Source organism: Ranitomeya imitator, chromosome 5, assembly GCF_032444005.1.
Source record: "Ranitomeya imitator isolate aRanImi1 chromosome 5, aRanImi1.pri, whole genome shotgun sequence".
Classification (NCBI taxonomy): domain Eukaryota; kingdom Metazoa; phylum Chordata; class Amphibia; order Anura; family Dendrobatidae; genus Ranitomeya; species Ranitomeya imitator.
The window spans coordinates 562855624-562870275 of NC_091286.1; the positions used below are offsets into that span (position 1 = coordinate 562855624).

The following is a 14652-nucleotide window of genomic DNA, read 5'->3' on the forward strand; positions in this document are numbered from 1 at the left end:
ACAGATGGTAATAACCCTTATGCAATTTGTGGTTTTGCACATTCATTGACTTATGAGTGAGTCTCATCCGAAACACAGATCAAAGTAGTGCATGCTCCAAATTTTTTACATGTGGATCATTGCTCCATGTGTAAAAACATTCATTCAAACTTGTACATTGGCTTGCATTGATCCATCCGTATGCTACCGGTATTGCATATGGACAGCACACAGCCTGAATATACACCTGTCTGAATGAGCCCTAAGGCTGAGACCAACTTTCATATTGGGTCTATCTGACAAGATTCCTGGTATCGTGGTAAACAAACGTCTAGTGGAGAGGACTGGGGATGCAGAGCTGGGACAGAAAGGATCACACTGGCGAGGATACATCTTCTACTTATTTTATCATTAATGGTGGTTGTTAATACATTTTTAAATTACATGAAAAATCCCTTTCACGACATGCGCCGTACTATTACTGCGCATGCTGTGTCTCCCCCTTTGATGTGGGCTCCGGCGATGAGCCCACATCAAAGTCGCGACATGTCAGCTGTTTTGTACAGCTGACATGTGCACGCAATAGCGGCGGGTGAAATCGCTATTCACCCGCCGCTATTAACCTGTTAAATGCCGCTGTCAAACGCAGACCACGGCATTTAACCAGCGCTTCCGGCCTGGCGGCCGGAAATGATGTCATCGCCGACCCCCGTCACATGATCTGGGGTCGGCGATGCATCAGGATGGTAACCATAGAGGTCCTTGAGACCTCTATGGTTACTGATGCCGGCTTGCTGTGAGCGCCACCCTGTGGTTGGCGCTCATAGCACACCTGCATTTCAGCTACATAGCAGCGATCTGATGATCGCTGCTATGTAGCAGAGCCGATCAGGCTATGCCAGCTTCTAGCCTCCCATGGAGGCTATTGAAGCATGGCACAAGTAAAAAAAAAATGTTTTTAAAAATATGAAAAAAAATATAAAAAATATAAAAGTTTAAATCACCCCACTTTCGCCCCATCCTAAATAAAACAATTTAAAAAAAAAACAAACCTACACGTATTTGGTATTGCCGCGTTCAGAATCGCCCGATCTATCAATAAAAAAAAAGCATTAACCTGATCGCTAAATAGCATAGCGAGAAAAAAATCCAAAACGCCAGAATTACGCTTTTTTGGTCGCCGCGACATTGCATTAAAATGCAATAACGGGCGATCAAAAGAACGTATCTGCACCGAAATGGTATCATTAAAAATGACAGCTCGGCATGCAAAAAATAAGCCCTCACCCGACCCCAGATCACGAAAAATGGAGGCGCTACAGGTATCGGAAAATGGAATTTTTTTTTTTAAGCAAAGTTTTGAATTTTTTTTCACCACTTGGATAAAAAATAACCTAGACATGTTAGATGTCTATGAACTCGTAATGACCTAGAGAATCACAATGGCAGGTTAGTTTTAGCATTTAATGAACCTAGCAAAAAAGCCAAACAAAAAACAAGTGTGGGATTGCACTTTTTTTGCAATTTCACCGCACTTGGAATTTTTTCCCCGTTTTCTAGTAAAAGACATGGTAAAACCAATGGTGTCATTCAAAAGTACAACTCGTCCCGCAAAAAATAAGCCCTCACATGACCATATTGATGGAAAAATTAAAAAGTTATGGCTCTGGGAAGGAGGGAAGTGAAAAATGAAAACGCAAAAACGAAAAAGGGCCGCCACTTGAAGGGGTTAAGTGACAACTGAAAAATAAGAGTGAATCTCGCTACTTGAGGTTAGGCACAATCATGGCTGCATCAACAGGGGTGACAGGTTTAAATATTCTAAATCTATTTTACATGAGAAAATAAGTCATGAAAGACCATTCATCCTGTAAAGTTTCCAGAGGCAAACCAAGTAGGATGTAGCACGGCACATGTATGGGTCTATGGTAGGATTGCACTTATACCTGCTCTGTGTCGTTTGGAAAGTACACTTTGTGGTAGATCTTGGTGCTCATTTGCTGAATAGCTTCAACTTCTACCTGGTGAGGGGGGTGTTTTCGTGGGCCAGTTCTATATTCCATAACAAAAGAATGGTCAGTGACATCCACAAAATGAAATATCTATTCCACGCAATATACAAGTTTCTTTTATAGAGATTGAAACAAAACACAACATAAAGCATTACTATATACACTATGCAGGCATGTAATTATTGAGTTCAGTGCAAATAATTAATTAATGCTGTTACTCCATGTTTTCTAGTTAAGCTGTTTTGGTCCTGTAGATGGATTTAACTTTATATAAACACATTGTTTCAAAGGGAATCTGTCAGCAGATTTTGCCATGTAATCTGAGAGAATCGTGATGTAGATAGAGGCAGAGACCCTGATTCTAGCAATGTGTCACTTAGTGGGCTGGTTTTTGCCGTTTCAATAAAATAAGTGTTTTATCAGCAGGAGATTATCACTTGAGGACTAGATGTCTCATGCCTTCTGGTCCAACCACTGATTGGCAGCTTTCTTTCAATATACACAGAAATCTGCCAATCAGTTATACAGGGCTCAGCATTCTGAGCTCTAGTAGATCTGCAGCAGAGAAAACTGTAATTCTATCACAACTGCTTCACCCAGTAAACTAAGTCATACATCGCTGGAATCAGGGTCTCTTTGCCTACACCATATGCTGCTCTCAGATTACATAACAAAAGTCTGCTTACAGATGGTTAAGATAATTGGGCGGTTTCCATTTGTTATGCAGGGAAATAGGTTTTATGTGACAGCATACATAATAAAATAATGTTATTTTACAGTCGTATACATTACAAGTGTAAACCAAACTAGATATCTTATTACTGTTGTATTCTTTGGATTCTTTGTTTACAATCCTTGGACAGCGCTTCTCTCTGACGGTTCTCAATAAATTTCTGAACATGAACCAACAAACTTTTACTTGGTGAAAAGAGCCCGGTGCATAGCCAAAGCAGCTGCCATCCTTTGCTTAAACTGTAACTGGAAGAAGAAACGCAGTTTTATGTAATAAAAGAAAAATAGAGAATGACAAATTCTATGCAGTAAATATACAAGTTGGGAATCACGCTCACAGGAGAGTTTGAGCCGAGTGTCATTAGAATAGTGCATCTAATGCTCACACATCGGATGTTATACGCCTCTGTGACCTCGGCGTTACAGGCAGCAAGTTTAGTTAGTCTCTGGTATACTAGACAACTATAAAATACCTCAGTATATAAAAGGTAGATCACCAAAGAAGTACATAAATGTAAACACAATCTTTATTGAAGAAATGCAATAAAGGCACAGAAAATGCCAAAGGCAAAACCATATTAGTAGAGATTAAATATAATCTGCACATGGAAAAAGAGGAGGAACTTTGAAAGTAATAATTTGTATACAATAATTGATGTAAGATATAAAAATATGCCAAAGGTAAAAGCAAAGTGCTACATGTAATAAATATGGATAACGCACAAAGTGAATAAAGCACAAAGCATAAAAAGAATGTCAAAGGCAAATATAAAGTGAATTAGATGGTGGCCCGATTCTAACGCATTGGGTATTCTAGAATATATATGTAGTTTATTTATGAAGTTTTCAGAATAATGCAATTTATACACAGGATTCGGATGGCCGGGCGCGACCAATTAGCAAAGCGTGGTTCAAATTCTGTGCCAATTCGCGGCCAGACTGCACCTGTCGCTGATTGGTCATGCCCGGCAGGCCCCGAACAATCAGTGAAGCCAGGGCCTGCTCCAGATTTTTGAGAGCCTCGGGCGAAAGAGTCTCAGTGGGCCCCCCTCTTTAACACATACCACAATTCATGATGCACAGATACAGCAGAGAAATATAGCACGGCCAAGTAGCATATAACACAGCCCACGTAGCATATAGCACAGCCACGTAGCATATAGCACAGGCCACATAGTATATAGCACAGCCACATAGTATATAACACAGCCCACGTAGCATATAGCACAGCCCACGTAGCATATAGCACAGCCACGTAGCATATAACACAGCCACGTAGTATATAACAGCCCACGTAGTATATAGCACAGCCACGTAGTATATAACACAGCCCACTTAGTATATAGCACAGCCATGTAGTATAATGCCCAGCCACGTACATTGCACAGCTTTGTAGTATATAGCACAGGCCACGTAGTATATAACACAGCCCACGTAGCATACAGCACAGCCCACGTAGCATATAGCACAGCCACATAGCATATAACATAGCCACGTAGTATATAACAGCCCACGTAGCATATAACACAGCCCACGTAGTATATAGCACAGCCCATGTAGTATATAGCACAGCTCACGTAGTATATAGCACAACCCCACATAGTATATAGCACAGCACACGTAGTGTATAACACAGCCCACATAGTATATATCACAGCCCACGTAGTATATATCACAGCCCACGTAGCATATAACACAGCCCACATAATATAACAGAGGCCATGTAGTATATAACACAGTCCACTTAGTATATAACACAGCCACGTAGTACATATCACAGCCATGTAGTATATTGCACAGCTTTGTAGTATATAGCACAGCCCATGTAGCATATAGCACAGCTCACGCAGAATATAACACAGCCACTTAGTATATTGCCCAGCCACGTAATATATTGCACAGCCACATAGTATATAGCACAGCCACCGTAGTATATAGCACAGCTTACACAGTATATAACACAGCCACATAGTATATAGCACAGCCACGTAGTATATAGCACAGCTCACGCAGTATATAACACAGCCACGTAGTATATTGCCCAGCTACATAATATATTGCACAGCCACGTAGTATATAGCACAGCCAACATAGTATATAGCACAGCCCACGTAGTAAATAACACAGCCCACACAGTATATAACACAGCCCACACAGTATATAACACAGCCCACACAGTATATAACACAGCCCACATAGTATCTAACACAGCCTACGTAGTATATAGCAATGTGGGCACCATATCCCTGTTAAAAAAAAATAATTAAAATAAAAAATAGTTATATACTCACCTTCCGGCGGCCCCCGGATCCAGCCCAGGCGCTTAGCGACACTCCGGTCCCAAGAATGCATTGCGGTCTCGCGACATGATGACGTAGTGGTCTCGCGAGACCGCTACGTCATCATCTCGCGAGACCACAATGCATGGACCGGAGCATCACGAGGAGCGGGAAAGGAGCCGGAATGTGAGTATATAATGATTTTTTTAAATTATTTTGAACATTAGATCCTTTTACTATTGATGCTGCATAGGCAGCATCAATATTAAAAAGTTGGTCACACAGGGTTAATAGCAGCATTAACGGACTGCGTTACACCGCGGCATAACGCGGTGTAAGGCAGCCATTAACCCTGTGTGAGTGCTGACTGGAGGGGAGTATGGAGGGGGCACTGACGGAGAGTAGGAAGGGGCAAATTTGCAGCTGGACTGTGCCCGTCGCTGATTGGTCGCGGCCGGCCGCGACCAATCAGCGACGCGGGATTTCCACTACAGACAGACAGACGGAAGTGACCCTTAGACGATTATATAGATAGATAATATTGCTTAACAATTATGGAAGCATATAGGCCAGGAAAGAAGCCCTTACCAACCAAACAACCCAAGCTAAAATGGTCAAATGAATGCCAGATCCATCTCACCCAATGCATGTGTCACAACTCTGTTGTCAGGTATCCTTGGACTAGGGGCTCCTTCCCTGTCCCTAATGGTAGGGGCACTCTAGCTCGCCCTGTTCTCCAGATTACTTCTGATGGTGAAGACTCCAGGGCCACATACTTTGCCTTAGCTCCTGAATCTGCCCTCAGTCTGTACCTTTCCCCACCCAGGGAAGAGGGGGTAGTACTGTACCGTAATACACCAACCAGACTAACAAGGTAATACAAACAGGGATAAAGGAAAAAAACAATCATACAAATATACTCACACAAACAATAGAGGAAAACACCGGGGAGTGGAGGATGGGGAAAAATGAAAGTAGAAGAAGAAGGGGAAAAGATAGGAGTGACTAACAGTGCACAGTTGAGAGCCTTAATGCAGGAAAGCTTCCAAGAGCTCTCAACTGAGTAGATTAACCCATGCACTGCTAATAGAAACCTCCAGATGAAGGTGTAGTGCTTCTAATCAGTGCAGGAGTTGGAGCAATTGTACACTGCGGTCTTCTGTCTCCTGTCTGTCAAAGTAAACTGGTGACAGCATATTTCTCTTTTATGCTTCGTGTGGGGATGGAGCATAAAATCGAAAAGCGCGTTAGGTAAGTTGGATCTTGCATCTATTTGATCATTTCAGTGTGGGGTGTTTGGTTTGTCTTTGGCATCTCATTACTCAATTCATATTTGGATCTTCTATTCTTTGGTATATGTGAACTTGTATGAAGATTTAGAGACAAAATACAAATATACTGCTAAAAGATTTGCACATAAAATAGTGAAACAATTAACTGAACATATATATTTAGCAATATGTACTCAGAGTATAGAAAGTGTTTACAGTATGCATATTCATTGGAACTATGCAGAGGATCCATTCTGTATTAATATTTACCTGTTGCTATTTGCTGTCATTTGCTTCAAGATCTGGCAGTAGATTTCATCTCTGAGAGATTCCTCACGTACTGGGCCAGCGAATATCTGATCAGTAAGCTCGACTGGGGAGCGAGATTGTTTGGATGGATAGTCTCCCATATATTTCATGATAGGTAGCTAATGTTAAGGTCTGTAAGTAAGGCATGTTTCCTGGTCTTACACAACTTCCTATCAACACTACAAACATTATTGTATTTTTCATAGGGGGCTTTAGCGTATTCCTGCTAATATCCCTGATGGTCTAGAGCAGTATTTCTCTGTGATTACATCAAATTAACCCAGAACATACATGTTTCAGATCATATATCATGCTGCAGTTCTTAAAAGCATAAGGTCAGTGTACAAAACTTTGAGACATAACAATTACCTCATATGTTCTACAAATTGGGCACCTAGGGGATAGCTAAGGGTTATTAACTGATATCTGTTTTACTCTACCTGCGAGTTAGGGGTTAAAGGGAATCCATTAGCTATTTTTTAGACCCCAAAATAACATGATCACAGTAAAGTGCCTGTAATGATGATTATTTCCATAGCTTTATATGTCCACATCTCCGTTGTCTGGTAAGCCATCGGCTAATTCTTTGCAAATGAGCTTGCAAGTGCAGGGGCTTGGTCTGCACTTACAGCTCTTCGGCTTACCAGCCTCTTCCTCTTCCTGATGCCTACCTCCTGCCAATGATTGACAGGTCACTCTTCTCTGTGACCTGCTACCCTGGCCGACATCTTGTGCAAGAGCTGTCATTTCCAGGGGCGGTGCATGCACAGATGGCTATTCCGACTCCATCATCATGATCTGATAGAATGATGGTGCCTGCTAACATGTTGGCTGGGAAGCAGGTCACACAGAAGTGTGATCTGTCAATCATTGGCAGGAGACCAATGCCCGAAGGAGAAAAAGACTGGTGAGCTGTAAGGGCAGATCTGGACCCTGTCATTGCAGCTTCATTTGCATAAGAATTTGACAATGTATTAGTAGAAAATGAAGACCTGAAATTGTAAAATAAAGGTATGGAAGTAATCATCATTAGGCCACGTTCACACGTTTAGTATTTGGTCAGTATTTTACATCAGTATTTGTAATCCAAGACAAGAAGTGGAATAATCAGAGAAAAAGTATAATAGAAACATATGCACCACTTCTGTATTTATCACCCACTCCTGGTTTCGTCTTACAAATACTGATGTGACATACTGACTAAATACTGCTAGTGTGAACATGGCCTAAAGGTACCTTCACACTGACCGTCACTGATCCGTGACGTTGCAGCGTCCTGGATAGCGACATCGTTGTGTTTGACACGCAGCAGCGATCTGGATCCTGCTGTGACGTCGTTGGTCGGAGCAGAAAGTCCAGAACTTTATTTCGTCGCTGGATCTCCCGTAGACATCGCTGAATCGGCGTGTGTGACACCGATTCAGCGATGTCTTCACTGGTAACCAGGGTAAACATCGGGTTACTAAGTGCAGGGCCGCGCTTAGTAACCCAATGTTTACCCTGGTTACCAGTGTAAATGTAAAAAAACCCAAACACTTCATACTTACATTCCGGTGTCTGTCACGTCCCTCGGCGTTCTGCTTTCCTGCACTGTCAGCGCCGGCCAGCCGTAAAGCAGATTACAGCGGTGACATCACCGCTCTGCTTTACGACCAGCCGGCGCTCACAGTCAGTGCAGGAAAGCACAGCGACGGGGGACAGACACCGGAATGTAAGTATGTAGTGTTTTTTTTTTTTTACATTAGCACTGGTAACCAGGGTAAACATCGGGTTACTAAGCGCGGCCCTGCACTTAGTAACCCGATGTTTACCCTGGTTACCAGGGGACTTCGCATAGTTGGTCGCTGGAGAGCTGTCTGTGTGACAGCTCTCCAGCGACCACACAGCGACACTGCAGCGATTGGGATCGTTGTCTAGATCGCTGCAGCGTCGCTAAATGTGACGGTACCTTTACAGATACTGTAGTATGATGACAAAACTTTAGGGTCTAAAAACCTGCTGACAGGTTCCCTTTAAAACCAAATAGTAGATTTAGGGCAGTAAATTGATTTTTTTGTATGAATTGGAGCAATATAATACTACATTTTACTAGATATCATCAATATATAAATCCTATCATGTAACTGCCGACTAACCAACAAGTCCCAGTGCATTATCAGCGCAGCACGGTGGCGCAGTGGATAGCACAGCAGCCTTGCAGCGCTGGAGTCCTGGGTTCAAGCCCCACTACGGACAACATCTGCAAAGAGTTTGTATGCGTGGGTTTCCTCCAGGTACTCCGGTTTCCTCCCACATTACAAAGACATATTGATAGGGAATTTAGATTGTGAGCCCCATCGGGGACAGCGATTATAATGTGTGCAAACTGTAAAGCACTGCGGAATATGTTAGTAGTGCTATATAAAAATAAAGATTATTATTATAACTAAACCTGTAAAATATATTCCTCAGCATTGAGAAGGTAAATTTGTGGAATTATTAAACTCTGAGAATCGAGAGACATGTTAATTATATGCAAATGACAAAAAACTAAAGTAATTTACAATACAACTGGATTTCACACACAGAAATACAGGATCTTACACTCCTTGGCTGCTATCAATGAAGTTTTAAATTGTTGTTTGAAGAATATTCTGCCATGCTGAATGCATTTGGGCTCACAAATCATCAAGATCCAATGCTGGCAGTGCCCTTTGTAATTGCCTGACCAATGACATCCCAGAATTGTTCAGTAGGAGACAAATCTGGAATCCTTGCAAGCCATAGTAGCAGGTTATTCACAGTAACATAAGCAACATGCGGCCGGGATTTCTTGGGTACATTTTAACCTAAATTTGAATAAATTCTATTTTAATATTTTGGATATTGGGATAAACATTTGCCTTGCATTTTCTTGGTTTATATATCATCCATGCCATATCACATATCCGGTGAATGAATTAAGGATATCAATGAAAGCCTGGCATGCATAATCTCGCAGATCTGCCACTTCATAAATCTTCCGAAGCAAGGGCTGTCTAATTGGTTCCCTTGAATAAGCCCAGAGCTGCAACTTACCACGAGATCTTTGTAAAAAGGCCTTGGACACACTCTCAGGATCTGGAGGTCTAAGGACAGCACCAAACATAGAAATTAATACATTTTTATTAAAAGTGCACAGACTCTTAAAACTTTCCTATTATAAATCCATATATGCTCCTAAAGTATGTTCTTAGGGTAAAATATATAATATAGATATAATCCGTCAGAATACTTTTCTAATGAAATGGAACACAGAAACTGCTAGTTCCATAAGAATATATATAATACATATACACTTACGGTATATACCTGCTTCCATGTCTTTGCACTTAAAGTATGTTTACCTGAAATACTGCATAGAATATTCCTCTAATGTGTATGGCTTAACTTCTTCCTGGTGGCTAAATTCATCAAAAGAAGAGCCGATTAATTCTGATTTACGCTGTTCTGGGGACATAGCAATCATTCGCTAAGGGCAAAAATGAAATGCAGAAATTAATAAGCATCATCAAATACAAAAAAAAGGGCACTGTGTACTTTACAAAGGCCATTTGCTTACCAGTATTTCAGAGCTAGGTTTGGTAAGGGTTGGTACAATATAGATGGCATCCAAAGACACAGCACCACTGTTTCCAATTCTTTCATTTTTTGCATGGATCCAGCTCGGTCCATTTTGAAGATCTGGGCTTCTGTTAAGAAGAAGCAGATCTCCATTTCGAAAGTTTAACAGGTCTGGTTCATCTAGGAATAGAGACAAAGATTTGTGATAAGCTCAGAAATACTTTTGCTAAAAAAGCTCAATATGGCCTCTTGGGTTTACACTTGTGTGAAACAGTCCCGCTAAACATATGATTAGACATTTGCAACTGAATGTCTACATTTCTATGCCTAATTGTTGCATGTGGTTATATCGTAAAGGTGCAATCCTTGTTGGGGGCATGGGAATATTAGTAGATTTTTGCCTGATTATACCCAATAGCTCTGTCATGGTTCTGTCTGAATCTTGATTTTTGGGCTACAGACGAAAGCCCTTTAGGTCTCATGCAGATGACCGTATTTTCAGTCCATGTGCGATCCAACTAAACATTCCATTGCACTCGGACCAATGTTATTCTATGGAGCCATGCATATGTCTTTTTTTTTCCTTAGATAGAGTCTGTCTAAGGAAAAAAAATCGCAGCATGCTTGATTTGCATCTGATATTCAGATCGCACTCTGCCATGCAAGTCAATGCGTCTGTGGAGAAAATCAGACCACACTCGGATAACATCTGAGTGCTGTCAGATTTTTACAGACTGACAGAATGGAGAAGGAGGGGAATTTTTTTACTACCTTCTCTTCAATCCAGAAATTTGGATCACACTATGCTCACACTTTGATCAAACTCTGATCAAAGTTTAATCAGAATGTGATTAGCATAATCGGCCCGATTCTCTCGAATACGAGAAAATACGCTGGTGTGACCCTCACCTCACAGAGATCACAAAGGAGTCTAAAACCCTAAGGCTGGGTTCATACTGCGTTAGAGGCGTCTGTTAGATGGAGTACGTTACACCGCAGCATAACGCGGTGTAACGCAGTCCGTTAACGCCGTCATTAAGTCCTATGTCGGACGCATCGCTAGCGCACGCCCACAATGGGCATGCGCTAGCGATGTGCCGCCATTGAGTGACGGACCCTGGGACGCGGGCTGCAGCGTTTCCGGGTCCATCACTGCTAGTGCAGATAGAGCATCTGCTAGCTCTATCTGCGCTAGCCCGATGACATATCGGCACTTGCGTTAACAGCAGCCCTTTAACGCATGTGTTGAACGGGCTGCTGTTAACGCAATGTGAACCTAGCCTAAGCCAGTCTCTGTGTTCTTTGTCTTGTTATATGCAGTCTCCAGGAGCTGTAATAATACCTGTTAATGTCTTTGTATTTGTCAGTGACCTTGAGCTGTCTTGTAGAGCTACTGCATACACAGACCTCGCCTTTAGCCCATCCAAAAAGTAGAGAAGCAGCTTAGCAATTTCTTCACTGTTCTGTGAGGTTAGAACAAATTGCTCTCCCCTTAGTGTATTTAAGACACAGCACTGACCAAAGGATTTTTCAGCCCTGCAAAAAATATAATTACCGTAGATATGCAGTTCGCACATAGATATAAAATATTAGAATATACAGTAATATTTCAATAATGAAAAAAAGAAGGTTAATTATAATCAACAAGGTTTCTCCTTTACCTCAAGCCGAGATATCCTACCGAATTACAACATTGGCCATTCACCAACTGTATCTACATATTGAATGCATAGCAATAAGTGCATCTCCTATCTTAAAGAGGACCTGTCACCAGGTCAAAAGTGGACAGTTTTTGGTCTTATTTTATTCCCACTGCTCTTCTGAGTATTCTGTGCTCTATTTCTTTTTATTTTTTTTAAACATACAGTTGCAGAGATATAGGACTTTTTGTTTGGTGCTAATTTTTATAGTCTCTAGCAAGGGAGAATAGCCCACAGAATTCTCTGGGGGAGTGGTGTCTTTGACTGCATTATTACTCTTTGTGCAGATTAGAAAAGTAAAATAAATCACTGAATACTTAGAGGAGCAGCAAGAATAAAATAAGCACAAAATCTGGCCATTTTTGGCCTGGTGACAGTTTCTCTTTAATCAATTCATGTCCGGGTTATTTTACCTCGTTCCTGGCAATGCGCTTTTAAAGAAGTAAGTAAAAACGATTCATCGTTGTCAGGAGGAACACTGGAGAGATTAGGCAGAGGAAGCTAATTCCTTGAACAGAAGAAGCCTCTGTACTTCTCCGCCCCTGAGTATATGAATCCTACGCTTGTTGACTGGTTCTCATCAAATCCCTTGAGATAGTTACCTGTTCACGGCAGAAGGTCCTACTTCAACAGATGTTGAACTGTCAACTCTATCTCAATTCCCCAGTTTTAATTAATCCCACATTTTCCATTTTTAATGATGATCACATGTACCCTCTCTGGATGTGTCTTTTTGGATTTTTCAATTTTTCTCTAAAACAATGGGGTTTAATTTTTGTGTTGTTTTTGTCTGCCTTTTTTTGCTGATAGTTGAGGAAAATTAAGAAATACATATCTATTTTTAACATTTTTTAATTACCGGTATATTTACAACTACAAAGGACATTTTCAATTGTATCCCTTTTTTTCTGTAGAAATTGTTCTATATTGGACATATTTGTTACACGGAGGTGGGGCTAGAAAGAGTATCTGGCAGCATCTCTTTTTTAAGTTTTATTTTATTGACTTATGCTTTCTATTTTATTTTTGCTTGTTTTTATTTATTTATTTTACACACTGTGCCTCTCATGAGGTCTTAAATAATATTTGGGGGAATTTTAACATATTAAAATATTATTTTTCTTGCAGATTTCCCCTGTAACTGGGACTATTATATTAGCCTCAGTTGAAGGGGAAATTTAACCTCCTGACTGCATAGCAGGGCTGACTTGATCTTCTAGGACTCAGCAGCTCCTGCTTCCTGCATACACTCGTCATTCACATGATTTCTGGGTCCGGAGGAGGAAGCACTGTCAGTGCTTTATAATCTACATATACAAGTGCTGGTTCAGCTGTGTCAATACAATAATTTAAAAAAGGTAAACATGGTAATAAACCATGCTTATCTTCTATGTGAGGAGACTGACAGCCACCTCCCTGCCCAGACAGCAGCACAATATCATGCAAGCTGCTTAATCTGCATTGTCATTTTAAAACGTCAGTGCAGAGGAAAGTGTGGAATTCTTATAGTCATTGGGCAAACCAATAGTAGTTAAAGAGCATGTTTATCTCTTTATTTACTGATATTTAAAAATGGTTAATAACTCAATACTAGATGTACCGTTTTGTGAGGATACCAGTTAAATCGGGAAAAGTAAGATCCAATAACTTTTTCTCCGTTTCATCCAGAAAACTCACTCCTTTCCAGTTTATTGCGACAATAAAGTGATTTCTGCTGATGCTGGGTCCTGGATGACATGTAACAAATTAAGTAAATTGTTATGAGACAACAGCATTTATAATGACCGTAAAACCATCAACATTTTTCTTTCAATTACTATGAATATGAACCATACATTTGTTACAAGTATTATGCAATAAGCCCGTCATTTTAAGACTTAATTGGCAGAAATGCCTTATCTTACCTGCAAATCTGGAGGCTTCAAAGAACTTTGAAAATAATAAAGGCCACTTCTGGCGAGAGTAATCTACTACTGTTTCCTTTACTTGTATTGTAGGAGTCTTCTCTGTTATATATTGAGCCTAAAGAATAGACACATGAGTTTACTTTAGATGACTGGACAATTGTATATGGACAACTGACCATAGCAGCTATATGAGCTCTTGGTCACCCCAATTCAAAGCCATGGAGTTGGGCCCCTATTTTGTGTCTATAAAAGGCTGTACTTTTCTGATTTAAAAAAGAAATTGATAGTGAGTCGCTTGACATTATTATCTTGATTACATTTTCAAGATACTCAATGCACTGCTGGGAAAGAGCTTTCTGAGCAAATAGACTGAAGGTGTTACTTACGGTAATTGTCCAATGGCTATTTTTCACAATTCCTCCTCGCACATGCATGCTTGTTTTGGCTGTGTGTGCATGTGTTGTTAAGAGGGAAAGTAAGCTAAGCGACTGCTCAACACCTTTGATTTATTGGCCTATTTTGAATCAAATATGCCCAATCCATCTTTTCCCCCACTATTTGCCATCTGGTGAAGGTCTGCACATGTGATAAGTTGGCTGAATTTCCTCTAGTGTGTGGCCACTGTTATTGAGCGAAAAAAAAAACAGACCTCCAGAAGTTAAAAATGATCACTCTATGTCTCATCAAAAGCCACCGCAACGCAGCCGTTCCCAAGACTGCAAGTAAGGCTAGGTTCACATTGCGTTAGTGCAATCCGTTTAGCGCATACGCTAACGGAATGCGGTAACGCAATGTTCAAAAAGGGATTGCGTGTTGCGATCCCGCTAGTGCAGATGCCCGATCTGAGCTAGAGAGAAACGGACCTCCAATGCTGCAAGCAG

General features: G+C 40.9%; 1 protein-coding gene across 2 annotated transcripts in view; it reads right to left on the reverse strand.

Annotated features, from left to right (window-relative positions):
• Nucleotides 1-14652, reverse strand: part of MYO7B (myosin VIIB) — a 258153-nt gene that overhangs the window by 57466 nt on the left and 186035 nt on the right. The window contains exons 32-40 of one of the 2 annotated variants that reach the window (XM_069727694.1): nucleotides 13769-13886; nucleotides 13465-13591; nucleotides 11507-11700; nucleotides 10163-10344; nucleotides 9948-10072; nucleotides 9532-9689; nucleotides 6544-6697; nucleotides 2814-2969; nucleotides 1926-2031 (exon numbers count right to left, since the gene is read on the reverse strand). In XM_069727694.1, coding sequence (XP_069583795.1) covers nucleotides 1926-2031; nucleotides 2814-2969; nucleotides 6544-6697; nucleotides 9532-9689; nucleotides 9948-10072; nucleotides 10163-10344; nucleotides 11507-11700; nucleotides 13465-13591; nucleotides 13769-13886 — 1320 coding nt within the window. Of the gene's footprint in view, nucleotides 1-1925; nucleotides 2032-2813; nucleotides 2970-6543; nucleotides 6698-9472; nucleotides 9690-9947; nucleotides 10073-10162; nucleotides 10345-11506; nucleotides 11701-13464; nucleotides 13592-13768; nucleotides 13887-14652 lie in introns of those variants that run through there. The other variant, XM_069727693.1, reaches the window with a different exon arrangement.